This window comes from Cuculus canorus, chromosome 1 (genome assembly GCF_017976375.1).
Source record: "Cuculus canorus isolate bCucCan1 chromosome 1, bCucCan1.pri, whole genome shotgun sequence".
NCBI classification, from domain to species: domain Eukaryota; kingdom Metazoa; phylum Chordata; class Aves; order Cuculiformes; family Cuculidae; genus Cuculus; species Cuculus canorus.
In genome coordinates this window covers 164,363,533-164,386,310 of record NC_071401.1, presented here as the reverse complement: position 1 = coordinate 164,386,310, position 22,778 = coordinate 164,363,533, and the positions used below count along the sequence as shown (strand labels likewise).

Here is a 22,778-nt window from a genome sequence, read left to right as displayed (position 1 = left end):
GAGAATGAATGCATCATCTGTCTATTTTTGACCAGATACTGATCAAATACGTCAGTACCCAGAGAAGGTTGTCTAATTGTTCAAGACGCTACTCGTAGGCATATGAAGTACTGCATTAGAGCTGCTTATTTTTGAGTAGAATAGCCAACTACTGAAATTTCAAAAAGAAATGTTCATTTCTGGCCTTGAAAATTTAGTTAAGTTCTAATTAAGGAAATCTCAAAATTACAAGATTTCTGGTATTTTGACTCAAGATGTTTAGTTGAATGTTAAGTGAGGGCTTTGCACGTTTGGCTGCCAAGTGTAGTCAGCTCAGTTAAGTGCCTCAGAACTAAATTAATGTTGATATTGTTGTATGTTTTCCGAAACTTCTTAGGTATTTGCAGTTGTAAGGCAGAGCTTTCAGGCACAGTGCGTAAAGCATTATGTAACTTGACATACTTGATCTGAGCACAACAAATGAGAACGTGATTAATTTGTTCAAGGCTTACATCATGCACAGTCACTATTAAGACAGCCAACAAAAGAAGTGTGATATTAGAGCATTAGAGAAACATTACAGAGAAAATAAAAGACTAGGAGAGACATGTAGACATGGCACTTAGGGATGTGGTCTAGCGGTGCACTTCGCAGTGTTAGGTTTACTGTTGGATTCAATGATCTTAAAGGTCTTTTCCAACCTAAATGATTCTATGATTCTATCATTATTAGGCATTGTGAGATCTTTAGGATTATTTTTACCCTTCATTCCACCATTTCAAAGACACAGTAGATTTTGGCTAACTTCCTTTAGACAACAGATTAAATAATTATTCCTCTATCGGCAATAATTTCACTGGCAAGAAAGTGCAATTAATATCTGTCACATGAAGTGATACAATTTATCAATAATGTCTAAAGGTACTTTCAAATCACAACTTCAGCATGTGATAATATTACCAAGGTAATTTTGCAATGAACTTTGTAAACAAATAACGAAGCTCTTGAGACGATGTATAGTTCAAGGAGCGATATTTTTGTTACACAGTAGACACAACTGAAATATTTGAAATAAATCTTGTTCATAAATATTTTCTTTTCTGAAATTCCTGCATGGAAAACTTTAAAGTATTTACATATCAATCCTTTTTCTTCCCCTTCGTCCTTTTTCATCTGGCTCCCATCACTTTCATGCCTATTGCACAGTGCAAAAAGGTTATGCCCACAGTCTTTCTTGACTTTAGTTTTAAGTACAGGATTACGAGAGAAGCTGAGAAAAGAGGTATACAACTATTGGTCCTTTTCAAAATGCCGAATTACAGTGCTCCATGTAATTCATAAGAATTTATGCCTTATTTTTTGGCAGCCAGTAACCTGCGTGCATTCTCTATATATTAAGGCTGTAGTTTCTAAAATCTGGTCTTTTTCTCACTAATATTAACACCACTGGGCACTAATTGCTCACCGGGCTTTTACGACGTTGTGATGTGTAAAAAATTAATATTACTTTCTGCTAGGACAGTCTTATTTGCCACATCTGATTGGCGATACATATGTTTACAGTTTTTTGTAAGTAATTAATATAAACAACAGCAAGACATGTTCAGTGGTAAATCTATGTGTCCTAATCTGATAGGCTGCATTTGATACTGTATATGCCAATAACTGCTGATTATTGAACAGGAGCTTACTGTATTCTTCAAACTACATTTTAAAGATATAGACATATGAAGCAACACCGTGAATAATATTTTTTGAAAAGGTTAAATTAATTATTTCTGAAGACACAAGAGGACAACTAATATTGGCAGGACTAGCATCAAGAAATCAAAGCCTATGAAATTCAATGTCAAAAAATAGTGAAACCAGACTCTTGCTTCAAACTGCCCCAGAAAAAGCCTTCCACGATTGGAATAAACTCTAATCTAGGGCCACTAGAATCGTCATGTGCAGATCTGTAGTCAATGGATCAGTTTAATTTGCCTTCTTATTATATATTTTCACTACACATACCATCCATTCTATATGAACACTATAGGATCCTGCAGGATATAGCTTTGGGTCCGTCCTATAAGCAATCTTTTTGCTAAAGCTCATTTGTCCCCATCTCCTCCAAATTCAAAAGGTTTGCCTTCTGCACAACTTCCATAATCTCTGTTCAGAAAGCATTTTCTCCCTCTGATATGGATAAAACACCCAATTTGTGAACTAATCAGCATAAACTCCCTCAATTAAACTATCAGAACAGAATTATTCTAACAGAATTAATGAAGGATCATGCATTGATCTTTTGACAAAGATTAAAGAAAAAGGTCTGATAATTTTAAGTTTATTTAGATACAGTCAGAATGTGAAGAAACCAAGTAGAACTACTGAGTAAGAGTAAAACTCCACCAAGTAACTCCATTCATTGATCCCATGGAATCTAAGAGAAATACAGCAAACCTTCATATGAAATTTGATATAGCGTTTTATTGTGGATTTTCATTTTTACTGTTGCTATTATATTGGAAAAGATTTCTTTAGTCTTTCACGCTGTAATTGTTTTCAGCGAGTTTGAGGCAGCCAGGTGATGGGGCAACTGGCACAGTTACAAACCATAATGTCAGAATAAAGTTCTTCACTGTTATAGGAAGACAATCTTTACTGGAGCACCTGAAGAATTGGTAAAAATGGCCTCAGCTTAGTAACAAGGCTGTCCATTATACAAAAGACAAGTTTCAAAAGGGTAGTACACTTGAATATATATATTTGCTCTCCAGTAAAACTGTGGTAAATAGAATCATCTAAATGCTACATGTAAAGCTGACCAATATACAGTGGTTCAGAACGCCCAAACGAAAAGGGACTGTTCTTTGGGGGAAAATGAGAAGTCATCCAGCCCCTCTTAACTGCATCTTCATGTTAGCAGACATCTCTAGACTGCAACTTTCCCAGGGAAAAATACATTCCACCTTATCTACTAAGATACTCTTAAAGACAAATTCCAAATTACTTTAGCTAGATACCTGCCATCCATTCTCTTTCTAGGAGTCTGCAAAGATACAGTTTTTCCCAAGCAGCTCTCAGACCAAAGCTAGCCTTATTGTAGGGCATTTTTCCTATCTTTCCTCTATACAACCACATAGATAACTCTGGAGGTGTGGGAGGGTGGAGGAGAATACCAGTTGCATCAAAACTATCTTGTGAAAGAGAACATAGTTCTCCAGAGCTTGTGGGGAAAAGAAATCTAATAGGATATGCCATCCCACAACTAAAAATCACTCCTAGGATGAGAAATACATCAGAACCATTGATTAAGAAGAAAATTAGGAAGTCGTTTATTGCAAAACATCCTGCTGAGAATGTGCAGTCACTGGGTTTATTTAACGAGCATTAAAACCACTTCCTTATCAGTTATAGCTGCATAATAAATTCATTGTATTGTTTCCAGAATCAGCACTAGAATTGTCTATTAGGAAAAGCCTTGCTGGATATTCTTTTAATTGAGCTCAGACAGAAGGTTTAATTTCTGAAATGCTCGTCTACTGCTGTGAGTTCTATATTTCATGGTACTTTATTTTTAATTGACACTGAGGGCTACATTTACAATGCAAAGCCAATATTGCTTTCTCCAGGAAGTGATGCAGGCAGCATAGTACCCCCTGCCATGTTAGTCTCAGACTGTGAATCAAGTGCATAGGTCTATCCATGATATATCATCTTCACTTCCACAATTTCAGCAAAGCAAGCGCATCTTTAAAAACTACTGCTCCCCATCACATCAAAGCATGCTGATTACTTTTATTTAAATCAGTAGTACAAATCTAGGCTGTGATTTTTTATTAATTAGTTTTGCAAATCTATTTTTTTAATTATTCAGTAAATGAACATCATAGTTGAGCACAAACACAACTGTTGCATAGTTATTTTCATACTGAATAGTAATCATGGGAAACCCAAAAAGTTATCTGTCTGCTAAGATACTGCTCTTCAAGAGACAGGCCTAGCTGACCTCAGATCCTTTTTTTCTTCAAATCATTTTGATGGTGGACTGAACATATAAATACCAGATAAAGACTTCAGATTTGCATAATAAAATATACATTAAAAAAGAAAAAAAATCATAGAATCATAGAATCATAGAATCACAAGGTTGGAAAGGACCCACTGGATCATCGAGTCCAACCATTCCTAACACTCCCTAAACCATGCTCTTCAGCACCTCATCCACCCATCCCTTAAGCATCTCCAGGAAAGGTGACTCCACTACCTCCCTGGACAGCCTCTGCCAGTGCCCAATGACCCTTGCTGTGAAAAATTTTTTCCTGATGTCCAGCCTGAACCTCCCCTGGCGCAGCTTGAGGCCATTCCCCCTTGTCCTGTCCTCCGTCACTTGGGAGAAGAGGCCAGCTCCCTCTTCTCCACAACCTCCTTTCAGGTAGTTGTACAGAGCAATAAGGTCTCCCTTCAGCCTCCTCTTCTCCAGGCTAAACAATCGCAGCTCTCTCAGCCACTCTTCATAAGACTTGTTTTCCAGCCCCTTCACCAGCTTCGTTGCTCTTCTCCAGACACGCAACATCCTTCTTGTGGAGGACACTAAGATTTCCATTCAAGTTAGCTAAGGTGCAGTCCTACAATGTTTCTGAATCAAAGCTGTGACAATAAAATACCTCATGTATTACTTTGTATGAGAATGTCTTCTCTTTGGAGAATTTATGATCTGTTTGTGGAGAATTACAATCACCCAATGGTATCGCAAGAATTGCATTCTCTATCTAGGTAGGCGTCTGGTGAGTAAACATGGAGTCATAGAATCATAGAATCATTTAGATTGTGAAAGACTTTTAGGATCATCAACTCCAACACTGAACAGAATCTATACCTTTAGACTTGGGGTGATTCGCTTCTTAGGAAACACCATTGAACTATTCAGAAAAATGCTTGATTTTTGTGAAAACATGTCCTTTTACTTTTTGGAGATTTAGTCACACAAACATTTTGAAGACTATGGACAACAGAGCTTACAATGGAAAATGGGTGCATAAAAGAAAATGCTATGGTGTATTTTTAATTTGTGTAGAAAATACTTTACCAGCAGCTCTAAGTAGCACAAGAGATTACCACCAGACATGTTGAAAACCTTGTCCGATCTCTGTTCTATGCAAATAGTGCATGGATTATCAGAGTTTCTTTTTCTCAAATTACACGTTAAGCATCAAATTACTGTTTCAACAATTCTTGGTAAGAGTAATTGATGATTCAATGAAGAACTAAAAGTTAATTAAATTAGAAAAGAGGAGTTAGTTGCTTATTTCCAACATCCCCCCCCACCCATTAAAACAAAGCACATCTATATATTTTAGAGTTCATGAAGATGAATGACTCAGAAAATACATTATGCCAATAGTTAGACTGTAGAAAGATTAATATTTATGAGAAATTTCTAAACATTTTCAAAGCTAAAAAGGAAATGAAAAGCATTCCAAATTACCATGACGACGAGTTTCTGGCTTACTTTGCAGAGTGTTTCTGGGTATGCAACTTACTGTTTGAAAAACTTTATGTTACGAGGAGTTCATAGCTGCTTGCATAATTTCACTTGAAGAAATGAAGAACTACAGAGCTCAATTTACCTCTCACATGCAGGAGACACAGAAGCAACTCTAAAGTGTTACTGCAATACAATATCCGTGTAAGCAGAAGGAACTCAAATGGATTTTCATTTGCATAATTTAGAACTTGTGCAGACAAGATACTTATGTATTGATTAGGATATCAATGTACAACAAATTATTCCATACAGGAAATGAACAGCAACGAAAGGCACTTTAATTCAATGCCAAAGCTCACAAATTAAACTAAGTGAGACTATAGATCTCAGGTATATGTATAACTAATTGCTTGTATAAGCCAAAACAAAGAGTTCAAATGAACTCCTCATAACATAACACTCTCATAAAACTGAAGTTGAGAACAGTAATGATATGATTTCCAGCTTTCTCCTATGAATCTTACATGAATATGGGTCACAATATTGACAACGCGATTTATGTATTCCATAATCATCCGAAAGTATGTTCCATCTTTGCTTTCACAGAGCTGCAAGATGCATAAGAAAACACACACAGTTTTCTTGGGTAAAGCTATAAAATATTTCACGTATTTCCCAAAGGAAATTCAGTGCTTTTCCACAGTTGAGTAAATTGGTTTTCAAATTATACAACTCATCTTGATATTGTGCTTCAGTATTACAAGTAAAATAGTCACATTCCAATAGCTTGTGTTCTTTCTTTGTCCCTTGATGGATATCATAGGGATGGGAAATGCTATATGGGGGTTTTTGCTTTGCCTGTTGTTTTTTTTAAGGTGAGAGGCACTAATTTCTGCTGAAGTAGAAATACTTCAATATTCAGAACAAGAGCCTGTACACAAACCTGTCTTGAAGCTTATAATTGTGCAGAACAAAAATCCTAGATGTGTCTTTAAAATATTTAGCAAGACCATAAACAAATATAATTGTAAATATAGAAAGATAATATTTTGTCCAAAAGAATAATTCTCCAAACAGAATATGTTATCTCTGTCAAGAGATACCTGCCTTGCACTTAGCACCAGGCAAGAAGCATGAACTGAGTGTAACAACCTGGAAGGCGTGAAGCAACAACAAAAGAAAATTGAGCTGGTGCCCAAATTGGATTTAAAAAGCTTTCCAGCTCAGGAGGGGCAGAGAGAGTTCATGCATGGATAAACTCTTTACATGAAGAAGTAATGCTATTTCTGTGCAAACACTGAAGAGCCTTTCTACCTGAAATGAAGGGCAGCTTGCATTCAGTTAATATTAATTGTCTTGATTTCTCCACTCTGCATAAATTTCAGGCTAGGTCAGCCTTCTGCACGGCAGGCTTAGAAATGCCGCAGCTATTCTGGTATCAAATTTCAGAGTCAGTCTTTTGTGGCTTCTCAACGGGGAAAGTCTACCCAATTCACAGTAACCAAGAAAGTGCTCTCTCATACTTTTGAAATCAGAGAGTGCTGTCCACTTTTCTCTCAGTCGTCCATTATCGCTTCTCCCACTGGAGCCAATCCATGTCTAAGCCTCCCACCCCGTATCTGTCTGAAGTCAAACTATTAGAAGTAGATCATCTGGAAATACAGACATGCCTATCTTCTCATTAGGGAATTACAGTACCCTTTCTAGTCCCTAAAGGTCTTGCGTGCCCTATAAGTTGTTCAGTCTTCAGGAAGCAACAGAGCAGGAAGAGAGGGAGAACTGGATCCTGGGAAGTTTTCTTATTTCACACCTTCACCAGAGAAAAGCAAGGAGGGATTTTCAGGAGGCCAAGAGTGTTGATGGGCTGAAAGGAACCCACAGCCAATCGTATCATTGAGGCAGAAAGCCTGGAACACTTGAGAGGAAGCCCTAAACAATGCAACGCTTAGCAGCAGCTGGTGCCGGCAGTGGGAAGCTGTACAGCCCTGACACAGGGCAGGAGAAGCTGGGAGCTGCTTGGAGGGCAGCAATCAGCGGAAACTCCACCTGTCTCAAAAGGCACGTTTTTGTGTCTTCTGTAAAGGCAGACAAAAGCCATCGAAGATAACTGAACAGGTGAAGCTGCAAGGTGTTACCTACCTAGAAATACTGTTCTGTGGTCATTCCACGGCATTGATACATAAATATAAAACATTGTCATATGCTCATTGTTTTGAATAAACAAATGAGCAGACAGAAGAACATTTTAAGGCAAGAATTCTCAACTGCAAGGTGTCACGCTTTACTAGCAATAATACACAGTGTAAAAATCATATATGTACTACTTCTTCAAAGAACTATGCCAGCTTTATCCATACTTTCCTCCAGAAACCAGGAGTACGATGGCAAGACACTCCAGTTGGGTTTGGATAACAGCAGCTAGGCAGACCTGCTCAAAAGAGCTGCAGGAGCAATAGATTAATCACTGCTGAGGGATCTGCAGTATCCCTGGAGGGATGTCAGGATGACATTTGGTCCAGTGAAGCGTGGAACAGTGCCATTTTTTTTTGTCAGCTGAGGATCAGCTGCAGACAATTTAAGAATCATTGTTAAACCATCCATTACTGCCATCAGCAGCAGAACTAATATAGCAGGAGCTTTAAAAGTTTTATGAAAATTCACCCTGGAAATAACAGGACATGTCCTAAACAAAGCCAGCAAAATGCATCAAAGCCATTTCCCTCACTCCTAGACTGGTAAAGCTGCATGAGAGAATTACTGAACATTCAGGAGAATGTCAAATAGGGAAACTTGGCACAGAAACACTTATGATAAAAATAGATAACGATGCAGATCTTGGTTACATACGTTTCGAGATAAAATCCAACATCTACTTTATTTTCAAAAGATGAAGGTTCTATCAAAAGTACATTCATTTTTAGAAGCATTGCCATGAGTAAAACACATCTATTATGAACACTTTCCATGAGGAGGCACTGAAAGCATGTTATCTATAAGGTGGCTATAAGAATACAGTCAATTATCTGGAAACCAGCAGCATTCTTCTTTCAGCTGTTAGACAGCTAGAGGTAGAGCTTATTGCAAGCCTGGACCCTTTGACATGAAATCTGTATTCCGGCACTGGGGAAAAAAATAAAAGAGGCACTTGCAGCAACTGCTTTCTAATATGATATTGTGTTAACTGATTACATAAACCCTTCAAGTCAAGAAATGGTTTAGTCTCCCACATCATGATTAAACCATCTAGTGGAAATTGTATTTATTTTGCTTATAGGTACATTTATCCTTTCCTCCTCATTCTATGTGTGTGTCTTTATGTATGTTGTTACAGTAAGACATTTAATCAAGCCCTTTTGAAGTGGTAGAGTGGAAACAGCTGTTTCTGACAATGTGCCAAGGACAGAGGGCTTAAAGCTGTCATGAGCTCCAGACTGCAAGCAGTACTGATATGTGGTTGGGATGGTAGTGACTTGCAGGTCATGGCATCTCCTTGAGGAATGCTACTAAGCCAATCAGCTTAAGGTGGTGGCTCAAAGTCTTAAGGCTCTGGTGAGTTCTCTTTCATTTAATACTCTTGAGGTCACACTTCAAAGTGCCCTTTCTTCTCAAGAGCCATTGGCCATATGTGGGGGTTCTAGAGCAGATTTTTGAAGATTGGCTGCCTTAAGTTCAGACTTAAAAAATTAGAAATGCAATTCTATTACACTAATAATGTCTTAAAAGCTGAGTAAATGCTGAAGCTTTAGCCAGTTTATCACATTCTTGTAGATTGCCAATTTAAAGAGAGTTTCTGGATGACTGATTTTTCCACAACAAAGTGAGCTTAAAGCTCACATTTTAGAGTGCCTAACAACTTGTTAAAACAATTTCCTGGTCTGTGAACATTACAAGATGTAGGGCACCTAGAAACCGTCTCTGAATACAGACTTTCCTCAGCAATACTCCCACTCGGAATAATTACTTCATAAATGTCTTGCTGTCCAAAAAGCCTACATGTTCATTTCTTCATGCAACTGAATTTGTTAAAATTAGAATAATGTGATTAACGCACATCCAAGCCAACATTGCTAGAACAAACACATATGTGGTTCTCACTGAAAAGGCTCTAAAGTGATTTTATTTCGATTGTGGTAAACACACAATGTCGGAATGCATTTTTTGGAAAGTATTCAAAAAGATGCAGGGGCGAGGAGAGCTGATCTCTGTAGATTACCTATGGATTTGAAAGAGGTGAAGAAAATCCTGTAAGAAAAGATTCATAGCAAATAAAAGTAGATTCCTTCTCTGAACTGTTCCCAGGATTTCTCTCTTCTCCCTGGCTCTCTAGGGAAAAGTCAACTATAAGAAACCTATTTGGAAATAAAAAGACAATCTTCAGAATGCTTGCTTCTTCAGTAAAGTTTAAGACCAATGATTTCCATCTCCACAGCAAAACTATATTCTACAGAAAATACTGCTCTGCTGAAATTTGACTGTTAATAACTTTCATAGAGGATAAATACACACCTATTGCAAATAAGACCAGTCATATACGCTATTAAGAGAACAGTTAGGTTGTAAATCTGGAATAAGAATACTAGCCAGATTTGTTATTTCCTTTGCACACAAACTGCATTTCAGCTGGTGCTGCTATCTTACAAATTAGTGTTCAAATTATTTTACAATCTGCAGAATCAAGGTGCATCCAAAAATGAAAGTGATGTTCAGAAAGTTGATGTATATATTGACATATCTATGCTGTATTCAGTTGTTTCTTTACTAGGTACATTTTTTTTTTTGCAAATACTTTATTTACGCTAATAAAGCTCTTCGCAGGCAAAATAAATGATATTTTCAGTGTTTTTCAGTACTCTCAGAATAAGTTCAATGACAAATGCATCACTCCCAATACTACCTAGAAAATCTTTTTATGTATGCTTCCTTAAAAACAAATGGCTTGCATGTTTCAGAGAAGTTACATTTCTCCTGTAACTGAACACTGATTTTCTGGGGATGTTTTTAGCCTCCTTAGTCATAACTTTCTTAGAAATGGATTAATTGAATGAGAAAGTGACTCAGTCATGAAGGAATACTGTTTGCTTACTGCTGTGCCCCATCTTGAGATGCCAAAATAAAATGCAAGACAAATGCAAGAGTGGAGACTGGCTTGTATCAGAAATGGCATGGCCAGCAGGTCCAGGGAGGTTATTCTGCCTCTGTACTCGGCACTGGTGAGACTGCACCTTGAATCCTGTGTTCAGTTCTGGGCCCCTTGCTACAAGGAGGATGTTGAGGCTCTGGAGTGTGTCCAAAGAAGGGCAATGAAGCTGGTGAAGGGGCTGGAGAACAAGTCTTACAAGGAGCGGCTGAGTGAACTGGGGTTGTTTAGCCTTGAGAAGAGGAGGCTGAGGGGAGACCTTATTGCTCTCTACAACTACCTGAAAGGAGGTTGTGGAGAGGAGGGAGCTTGCCTCTTCTCCCAAGTGACAGAGGACAGGACAAGGGGGAATGGTCTCAAGCTCCGCCAGGGGAGGTTCAGGCTGGACATCAGGAAAAAAAATTTCACAGCAAGAGTCATTGGGCACTGGCAGAGGCTGCCCAGGGAGGGGGTTGAGTCCCCATCCTTGGAGGTATTTAGAAGAAGAGCAGATGAGATGCTCAGGGGCATGGTTTAGTGGTTGATAGGAATGTTTGGACTCGATGATCCTAGAGGTCTTTTCCAACCTAGTGATTCTGTGAAAAAAACACTGTAATAGGCAACTAAATAGCTCTGAAAGTCATAACTCAGATGGCCATTTAAATGGCACTTGGGTGTGAAAAACCTGAGCAATGCAGCCTTTGTATCCAAACGGCTTATACGTTGGGGAGCAGGTGAGGAAGTGTTGTGTATTAAGTATTGCTTCACTTGAAAAGCAAGAGGAATGGTTGAGAAATGGAAGAAAAGGATGCAAAAGAAAAACAATGAGAGAATGCCACAAATAAAATAGTCACAAAGTTCAATGAGAATACAAATGCGCTAACAACCAGTAAAAGACTGAGTGTCATATTACTACCATCTCTTATTGCTGCTAGGATGGTATTTTATAGGAGTGATATTAGAGATATTAAAGAACATGTAACACTTGTAAAGAAATGGATACAAGAGAATGGAAATCAGTTTTGTTTCAGGCTGCACTAACTGAAAATCTCTCAGGAGCCAGGCACAAGTCTATTTCTATAGATATATATGTTATATTTAAAGGTAGATAAATAAATGTAAATCTAGAAATATTTTCCAAGTATGTTAGCTTAGTGAGATTTATTGCTACAACACTTTGCTGAAGTAACTTGAATGAATAGTGAATGTTTTGACAAACAAACAGCTTTATCTCACTAACCAGCAGTTAACTACTAAAAGAACTTAAAAGCATAGAGATCAAATGCTTCAGCAAGAAGTTTCTCCTCAACACAAAGGGTTCAGCAGTGTAGCATGTTCACCAACTTAAGTAATGGATATGATTGAAAGTACTTACATTAGGTCTTAATCCTGCTGCCATTTCATAATACTTCTCAGCTTCTTCATTGAGACTGGCTTGTCTATCAGGACAGAAAACATAATTACACCTCAATTTCCATGGGTTAAAAAGAAATCATACCTAAAGAAGCATACCTAAACCCAAAATATGGCCACTACTACTCACTGTTTAAGGATACTACCTTGAAAAATGCACAAAATATGTGAATCTAAAGGTTCAGAATATCACAAATTATCACAAATTCTCTTCGTGTACCTTATTTTCTTTTTAGCTCTGAAATTATGCTAGTACAAATGGGAGAGAAATGCAGAAGGCCAAATACTTATTTTAGGCAAAGAGACATACTAGTGTTCACCAGAAGAAAATCTGGCTTGTTTTTTGTAATTGGCCACACTTTAACAATAAAGTATGAAACTGTAGATAATACAATAACGCAGTTCCTTTCTTTGTGCCTCTGCAAGATCACCATCATGTTGGGGAAAAAAAGAACCAAATAATCAACGAATACATTGATTTCTCAGAAATAAGTTTCCATGATTCAGGAAATCCATTCAGTAGAGTTCTGATTTCAACATTTACTCCTTTCAGTCTGAGAGGGGATTAAAACTTAGCTCTCACACATCACAGAGGAATGAGTTTCTGGGTACCTGAAGCACTATCAGCTCACCTCTTTTTCTCCCCCTTACTCACATAGATGGCATGTGCATTCCCCTAGTAGTTTAGTTTTCAGTTTAATGCCTTCAAATGACAATGCAATACGTTGCCAAAGAAATCCAAACACATTTTTGTCTCAACAGGCCCTTTTAATCTTTTCTTTCAAATTCCTTTATTCTCCCTTTGTCTCCAACTTCTTAATTTCCCTTCAACTATTCATTTTGACTACTGGCCCAACGAATATCAGTTGATCACATACATGCAGTGAGAAAGAAGGTAAATATGTAAGAACAACCAAGCAGGACTATCAGGCAAGCTATATATCTTCTCCTAAAGTTAGTCGCTTATTTTTCTATGAAGAGTTAGGTTCCTCCATAGAAGACTTAACTTAGGACAGGAGGTGTTCAGCATATTTGTGTTTGTTATATGATTACAGATGCATTTCTGTGATACAAAATAAAAAATTAGAAAACAACAATAATACTGAGTACGGTTGGTTTGTTGTGTTTTTCTTTTTTCTTTTCTTCTGTTCCGGAGAACACTTATTAGTTTGAAAAGTATCAATCATCTGAGAACTTGTATCTAGAGATTTGACCTTGTTCATTACATGAGCTTTTATGTTCTTTATTCTTCAGTGATCAAATTGTGTTCTAATTTTATGTTCCCGTCCACTCAAATTTTAAACATGAGCCACATAATACATGATAGGCAATTAAACCAAATCAGCACATTTCAACAGTTATTGGTCCTGGGAGGAGAAAAGGAGGAAGGATAATCCCTTTGAAGTTTCTCACATAATTCATGTGGAAGCTGAAACCACTTCCTGACTAACAATTTGCCAAGTAGAACCTGCTTTATACCTGTTAACTGTTTTAAATTACTTTGCATATGTATCATTGACTCAGCGGCTGTAGTGGTTAGAAACGACTGAATGTCTAAAAATATTAATTTAATCTGCTTCTGAATCACTCCTGCTGGGCACTAGTAGCACTTAAAGCTACTGAAAAAGAAATAATCTCATACTTCTGAATTCCAGGATTTACTGCAAGGCACGTAAAATGAAATGTGTCACTTCACCTCCAAAAAGCGTTGGCATGCAAACGTGGAACAGATTAAAACCCTGTCCCCTTTTATCCCAGTGGAAATACAAGGCTTGATTTCCTGCCACATATACATCTTGAAATATGGATCATTAATTCCTAAGTTGAAATCGGTTTGAATTAATAGTTCTTCATTAAAAGCAGCTTATAAAAATAAATGCACATCACACTAACATGGTCACGAAAATGCCGTTTCCATTTCTGGGCATTCAGGAACAGTCAAGATACAGTAGAATTCTGGTTTCCATTTTCACTGGAAATCTAAACTAGAAATTCATTATGTTAAGCCCTTGAATGGCTTTCCCTTGAGAAAAATTAAAGGCAGAGAGGTAGGAAATTGCAGTAACCCTATGCCACTGAGCAATAAAGGGCTCTGGATCAATGTCAAAACAATAGAAGGACACTACTAAAGGAAATATAATTCACATTACAGTAAAACATGAGATAAAATGTTGTTAATAAGAAAGGATGGAAAGGAAGCAAAGAGAAGTTCAGAAGATAGAGTAGTTTTCATAGTCATGAGCTATATTTCAACCTTTATCCTAAATCTTTCCATGAGGTCTGACCTTGAAAACATATTTGATTTCCTCCATTAACACCTAGCATTCAATCTTATTTTAAGGGACAAAAATGTCTCCTCTTTTTATTCTCTCATATCTCAGCCTGAGCCTCCAGACCTACCACTTCCCTGTGTTTTGTTCCAGCTGACTGCACGTGACACTCTCACAGATGCACTTGACAACTCATCACTCTTAGGTTCTCCTGACACCCAGTTCTATTCAGCTTGATTCATTTTGAATCTTTATGTTGATCATTGGAAAAAATATTGCTTTAAGAGGCAAACAACACCAATGCTGACTGGTTTAGATACATAAGCATGTGAATGCAAAAACGGCATAAAGCTTCAAACTGTTTATTTTTCTTAAGTGAAATCATCGGTATCAGCCCAGCTACAAGAAAGTTTTCTTCAAAGAGACACCTATTTTAAAATATTGAATGTTGATACTTGGTATTCTCGATGGACCACTTTGTGTCACAACAAAATCATAATCAGATTCCATACATGTAACTCTTCATTCAGATTTTTTGCTTTACAACAGTTACAAAATTTACATAGACTATGTTTAGCCAAATATACATACGTATATTTATATTTAAGCACATGGACAGTAATTAAAGAATGAATAAAATTAGTTTAGGCAATAGCATAGGGTAAATTTGTGCCTATGAGACTGTGCCAGCAGCTGTTCAGTCAGTGTACTTTGGAGAGCCAAAATACTCTTATTAACTGAAAAACAAAGACTATGTAATGTAGAATTGCTCTAATTTGGACTTCTGTTTTCAAATAGCCAATAAACATGCAGTGTTTCCCACAATAATCCACCGTCTCATAGAAGTGTGAAAAAAACCTGATCATTCCTACAAAATGTGCTTTTAAGCAAAGCTCTTCTTCCTATGCTTGTTTTCATTTGGAGACAACATGAAGCTCTTTTCCTGTTTCTAATTAGTACCGTGGTGTCACCACACTGCCATTCCTCATTCTTAAAGTAATCATCCCCTAGATCACAGGAAACCTATGCTTACCTCAGTATTCAACTACAAAGTGAAACTTAGCACTGTTTATACATGACAGTTACTGAAGCTACAGCTATCATACGACATTACAAATATATATTCCACTATATTCCATTTAAATTTATCTAGCTTTGCTGAAAGGGTTCAAACTGAGGCTATAAGCAAGAGCGTAGCAAATACTACAAAAGTAAAACACATGACTAGTTACTGTTTTAAGAAGAACCACCCAAACAGCTACATGATCCTTGAATTAAGCTGTCTTGAAAACAAATTTGTTGAGAAAACAAATTTTACAGGCAAGTACTATGCAAGTTAAAAGTTACCAGACTGTTGTAAAGAAATTAATTACATTCATCCCACATCTTACCCCTATTACAGATGACTTGATTCATCTGGCATTGCATTATCAGCATCCTACAGAAGTCATCTAGGCAAAAAGTTAATAACTATGTTTGTGTAATTAGCAACGGGGTGGCCTCTCAATAATGTAAACAGAACTAACTGAGAAATTTTTCTTGACTTCAGCTGCAGATTTAGCCACAAAGAGAGGAAGTAAACAGTGTCGGAATACCTGACGGAAGGAGCAGGAGTCTTTCCTGTGACTGCTAAACTGAGAACAGGCAATCTATAAATACAGCTACTGCATTTTGACACAGTTAACAATTCTATTGCAAATTTAAGATAAAAATAATAATACATAGGATTTTGTTCAAAATTTTCAAAACTCATTAATTTTTATCTAGAGATTTTAATTCAAACACTTTTATCAGGGGGTAGAGATATTTTTAAAAAAAGAAAATATTTTACCACTACAGTAGAAAAATAAATTGGACTTGCAGGGAATGTTGTGATTGTTTTCCATCTAAAGCAGCAGTAACCCAAATTTGAAAGAATTTGCCTGCAATTCTGAAGAAATATCTACATGTTTCTGAATCCCATGACACTCCTTGGGCTAATGGTAGAAACACTGATAGTATGAGAGCAGGGAAAGATGATTTGTTTCCAACTCAATAGTTCATCACCGGGTAGAATATTTGGCCTGAAAAAAGCCTGCTATAATTTACGCTATAATTTACACTATAATTTTAATTACATAATTTTAATTTAAAATCTAAATTGGTGTTATTACCTCCTAGTCATAGTCATTTTGGACATTTTACATCATCCACATCAATATCAATTGCTGTCTCTTAGTCTACAACACATCTTGAAAACTTATCCCTTCTCCCTGACAACAGTCAATTCTCTCCCATGTCCTGTTCTGTGAACTTCTATGATGTACTTTCTACCTCACAGCTATGCAGTTCATTGAAAATTCTTACATACCAGTCAGAACTCCCTATGGCATTTAGTCACCTACAGGAAACTATAATATTTAATACTAATAATATCAGCCTTTCATTATGATTGTCTTTAGCATCCACAGTTTCTAGTTGTGTCACTCTATGCCAGACTAAGTACTCCTTTCTTCCTTCCTCCTTTGTATCTTGCGACCCGCTTTCCTCTTGGAATCATCTCAGCTCCCACCATTCTATAAATCAGCTTCTTCTGAAGTCTCATAGATTCATGATGGATTTGTATCTTCCCTATCCCAATGTATGGATGTACATCTCCCTTGTCCAATGACTATTATGTAAGCAATACAATGAAAAAATTGCTAAGTAAAGGGCTGAACAACAGAATTGTAACTTTTTAAGCAAAAATCAGTCAGATCATAACACATGCAGCTTTACGCAAAACCTTGGCAGTACTGAACGCAACTTTGCTGCCCTGACTGTTGCTAAATCCTCCAGACCACTTCAGACTTCTTAAACTCCCAGAGCATATTAGGAAGACATTACAATTTTCCACAAAGAAAGCTGAATATTTAAGTGAAAAATTACACCAACTGGGTATCCCAAAGGAGCACATTTGGATTCTAGTTAAACTAAACCACCAGGCCTTTTTGTTTGTTTGTTTGTTTGTAAGGGGTTTGGTGGGCTTTCTTTTTTTTTAAGGTTTTGGTTTTTTGCTTACAGCTACAGTAGAGAACGTAGTTTAAAATCATTGAGCTCAGTGCTGGTCAAAACCTCCCAAAAAGTGTCACTCTGCCCAACCAGATCAACTAGTGCAAACATGGCTGATGTACAACAGCATAGCTCTTAGTCTCAGACTCCAAAAATACTCATATCCTAACATAAAGACGTGTGCCTTCAAGACCTGAGATGCTGCTTTCGGTGCTTACAGACGAAGTTTTATTAAACCTGTTCACAAAATAGTATTGAACTATGTCACCACAATTTAAAATACCCACAAAAACTCACACTATTAAACAATCTTCCACAACACAGTCACTGAAATCAGAACTCTGACACACTCTACACTCTTCTGCATTCAGTTTCCGTGCCTAACTTGCTATACTTTTGTCTATGAATATATTTCATTAATATAAATGTTTCAAATTACTGAACTCTATCTTGAGAGATACTGTTCAGAAAACAGTCAGGGGAAAGGGAAGGATCCTGAAGAAGCTCATAGACTTGTGGCAGGTTAAACTACTGTTTACCTGTGTACTATTTACTTGGTTTCTTTTCTAACCTGCAAGCTGTGAGAGTTATTTCTCAAAGACACCCTTTGCAAAGGGTTCTGGGGCCTACTTCAAAATCCTGGTATAGAAATCTTCATTCTGAAACACAGGTCACTTGACAGATGCAAATTCTACCTTCTCTTTAATACCATTTTCTTTTCCTTTCATTTCGTATTCTAAATGCTACAATTTCAAACAGCAAAGTGAGACATCTTCATTAGAGGAATAATCTCAATAACTGTTCCATGCTAATGAAGTATATTTTTTATTTCCCTTTCATACATTTTCTAAGCATAGATATAATACAAATGAAATCTAGTATCCTTACAGCTGTTAAGTGGACAATAGACAATAATTAGGTAGTTATCCTAGAAATAAGCATGGAGGATACCTATTACAGTAATGTGAGTTTAATGATAATGTTCAGACAGAAGTTTAATGTTACTGACTATCAAGATCTGGCAGCTTTAAAAAGAAAAAAAAGAAGACTAAAATTTTATTCTATTGAAGTAGGAGAACAGTATTAGATATAAGACTACATTTTAAGTTGTAGATTATGATAATATCAATAACTGGTCCTATGAGTCTCAAAGACATCTTTAGTTTGGGAATACTTAGATTTCTAATTATTGTAGTGTTTCCTACTGATATTAATATAAAATGTTATAATTTCAATATTCTCTAAGTACAACCAGATTAGAAATTTGGTCTATTATTTGCAGTTGCTTTGCATCCTAAATTTTGAAAATTAAGTGAAAGGAAATCCTGCAGAACGTTCTTCACAAAAGAAACACTTGTATGCAAGCAAAAAGAATTACCTACTTGTGTACAACAGAAGAGTTAAAAGTAAAAAATTATGAGATAACACATAGAAAAGAACAAATACAAAGTGTTAATTCTGCCACAGTTTCACTCCAATTTGAGTTGCTGGGCTTTAAAAAGAATCCCGTGTAAGCAAAGGCTGTAGAGACCCTTTTTTTCCAAAACAAGGGAGGAAAATCATGTAAGGTAGACATAAAAGCACTAACCTGAGCATATGGGCTGCATTGAAAACAACATCAAATTCTGTATTATCAAGTTCAGCTGCTTTTTTCGCCATCTCAGCTGCTTCTATCAGGCGAGATTCTTCTAGGAGGAACTGACCTGCAGTGGAGTGCATGAATGTAAGCACACAGGAAACAACTGATGGATAATGCTTAAGACGATACAGGTAGGAAAAGCAATTACAAGAAAAAAAAAAAATCAGCTGCCTCACATTCAATTTCTAGTCATTTGTTTATCTGCTCTGAATTTCAATATCTTTAAAATGTAGTAAATATAGAAAAAGTGCAATAAATATGACAGGTAAAACCTAACTGCAATGTTTGTAGAACATATTTATGAATAGGGAGAATGATTTGGTAAAACTCAACCCTCAAGAAACAATATTCCCAGTCTCCAGGAAGCTTGCTATTAGAAGACTTTGCCTATTCCCATTTTAAGAACATATCTCAAAATCACATAAAAATACATATTTTGATAAACATATTTATGCCAACATAATTCTTCAACTTATAAATGATACTCAGCTTTAGAATTATTACATGTATTTATACCTTGATGAACTAGTATTTTATCACGTTTCGTAACATTAGGAGAATTACAACGGGTCGTTTTTTACAAATTTCTTGCAGGAAGCTTACCTTTCATTTAAAAAAATAGAAGGTGGCTAAAACCCAGTTACTGAACTTTTACAAAAGACATTATCACAATAATTAAACCTAGTTAAAACTGAAAAGAATGAATAATTTAGCATTTACCAGAATTTAGCTAAAGTACAGTAGTTTCAAAACAAAAAAAAAGCACGAAACAACTAGCAGAACTCCATAAAAATGAGTTTTCTTTGAAGAAGAGAAAAAAAACCCCCACTTTGGAAGGTACTCAAACCATGTTATTTCTGCTCCTTTTAATTATTTTTTCACACCTAATTTGTAAAACATGTTATTTTTGGATAAAGAACCTTTCAAAGGGTTTCAGCCTTCTAGACTGTGTCTACATAACTTTGTATTTGGAAAAGCTGTCTTAAAGTACAGTGATTACACCTTCCAGCGCCCTATCCTTCCTTTTTTATCCTTCTTTATAAAGTAAGATCATTCAACCAAAAATTCACCAAGCCATCACTGGCTATAGGCCTCTTCAGGAACAATATGCCATGAATATATGATTTCCTCTCATGCAAGGTTTTTCTTTCCTCTCTTTCCTCCTTTCCTCACATATACCCTGTTACTTACACGTTCACCATATGCATACATAGGAAATCCACTTAATCTGAGTTAGCAAGGTCTGTAGGGGCAGAGTGAATCCAGTGATGCTTTGGCACAATGAACATATTTCCAGAAAGAATTATGTCAATATATAAAAGGATGAAGGGCAGCTGTCCTTAGTTTTTCCTTTCTCTGTGGATACATTTCAATTCAGCAAGGGATGGAAAACTATTTGTTTGGACAATCACCTATCTCTTAGTTCTTCAGATCTGCAAAAAGGTCTTGGAAAAACATTTGTGTGCCTCCTGTAATTCATAGGATCAGGTTTGCTTGCTTAATTTACATTCACACTCTAATATGTGGCATCCTTTCATGCATTATGACGCTTCATGTTTGTTTTTTCCAGAAACAGATAATTTCCAAAAAAGGCTTTCTTAGGTAGAACATTAAGTAAATAAAAAAAAATAAAAAGGGAGAAAAACACGCACACACACCCACACTCCCCCAAACATCTCAGAACAGTTTGGATCCTAAGAAATAAATTTATTTCGGAATTAGAAATCTTCACATGAAGCGTTAATGGAAATCTCTAATGAAGGGAAAAAATAAATGCTGACAAAATCTACAGTTTTGCTCTTTTTTTCCCCACTTTCTTTCATTTGGGTACCACGTCAGGATATGTCTTATGTATATGAGGACTAAGTCAGGTACGAATCCAAAAATTCTAAGACAAATAAATCTACCAAATACAATAAGCAGTTCATATCGCTTGATTTGGGCTGAATTCCTGTTTTCTTTAAAGAAAAATCTTTGAAATGCTTGACCAACTAGCACTCCAATTCTTTTCCAACAAACAAATTCAAACAGTATCCCTAATCTTTAAACCCATGCTAAAGCAAACTAGCCATAAACTGTTAACATTAACGATTTTTTCTAAACTAAAGCACTGGATTAGCAGAATGAGACACTAGTAACTGGATGTACTATTGATACATACAGCCAGGAGGAAGAAAGAAGACAAAACCTTCTAGATTTTAAGACACAGTGAGCATTCAGGATCAGTCCCCCCCAATTATATATTTAATTTAGGAAAAATATTTTGCAGTTTAGAATTTAAAAATAATATCAACTAGTCATTAAGCTAATTAGTTCCATAAGGAGAAAAAAATTCTCATTATTGTCTTCAATAAAAAATTCTCAAGGGTTTTCAGAGATAGATCTTTCTGGTTTTCTGCATGAAATATTTAAAACTGAAGTTCAACAGGGATGTTATGTTTAACTACCCCTAGAGTAATAAAATGTAACTGATATATTCTACTTCGTGTGACATAATCAACAAATTTATTGACTTTAGAGTCAATTTATTAAACAGTGAAATACTTACACTTCATCCATGTAATTTCTAAAAACATAACATTATTGGAAATAACTTCAAACCAATACTAATGGTTTCCTGGTGCTCTTTAGCAGCACTCTAGGTTAATTCTTAGCTCTTTATGAGGTCCATAAGATCAATGTATACTCAAGATACTATGAAATTCATACACGCTTTAGATTTCTGCAAGAAGTCTAACTTAGAACAGGACAACATTATTTACTGAAACACAAGAATAGTGCTAGACGCTTTAGTTAAAAGCTTGTTTTTATTAATTTTTTCTAGGAATTTGGCTGCATACGTTCTATTAGTCTACACAGACAAATAAAAAATGTCAGGAACAACTCTAATATTTTAAATTGTTAAAACTAGAATTTGCTCTCCATTTACTACTAGGTTTTTTAGAAGTCTCACTATAAGAGGATTATCCTTTTATATGACATATTAAAGGATTATCTTTATTACAGGATTACCAAAGCTAACTGGAAACAACTGCAAGTACTGCACAACACCAGCCAAGTATGAGTAAAACATTCAGTTCTCCAGAAAAGAAAATTCTAGGGCTGTGCATTACCATAAAAAAGTCCCTCCTCTGTACTAGAGGTAGCAATAACAGTGGCAATAACTCATGCTGAGTAGGTAGGTAGAAGATGCTTTAAAGGACCCTCCTGAAACCACTATAGCATTCTTCACACCTAAGCCCTTCCAGGATATTGACTGCAAACAAGAGAGGGGAACATCCTGTAACTGTCTGGCTCATTGCCTGAGTAGAGGCAATTTAATTAGAGGCTGCTGATTAAGCACTTCTATAACTGGATGGACTATAATTAACTGCTACCTTCTTATCTAGTGGAAAAGTCAATACCTGTGTCCACAGGTACGTTGTCCTCCAGCAGCATTCAAGTACCGAAATAGCTGCTCACTCACCCCCACCCTACCAGGGTGAGAGGAGAAATCAGGAAGAACAAAAGCAAGAAAACTTAGTCAGACTAAAACAGATTAATAGATGAAGGAAAGAAAAAGGAATTAAAAAACAACAAACGACAAAATCAGCAAAGTGAAGGAAATCGCTTGAAACTTCTCACATGTAGACCTCAGAAGCCAAAATCTCTCTTCTTCCTTGATCCAATTTTTTATAGCTGAACATGATGTTATACAGTATGCCACATCCTTTTGGTTAGTTCAGATCAGCTTTTCATTTTGTGCCCCCTCCCAGTTACCTGCCCATCCCGAACTTACTCGCCAAGGGAGCAGAGTGGGGAAAAAGAGAAAGAAGTGACACTGTTCAAGTCCTGTTTAGCAACAGCCAAAACACTGGT

At 36.4% G+C, this 22,778-nt stretch overlaps 1 protein-coding gene across 2 annotated transcripts in view; it reads right to left on the bottom strand.

Moving 5' to 3' along the window:
• TMTC2 (transmembrane O-mannosyltransferase targeting cadherins 2) overlaps positions 1-22,778 on the bottom strand; it is a 251,537-nt gene that overhangs the window by 10,546 nt on the left and 218,213 nt on the right. For both annotated transcript variants that reach the window (XM_054079749.1, XM_054079756.1), the window contains exons 10-11: positions 18,870-18,984; positions 11,944-12,007 (exon numbers count right to left, since the gene is read on the bottom strand). In XM_054079749.1, coding sequence (XP_053935724.1) covers positions 11,944-12,007; positions 18,870-18,984 — 179 coding nt within the window. The remainder of the gene's footprint in view (positions 1-11,943; positions 12,008-18,869; positions 18,985-22,778) is intronic.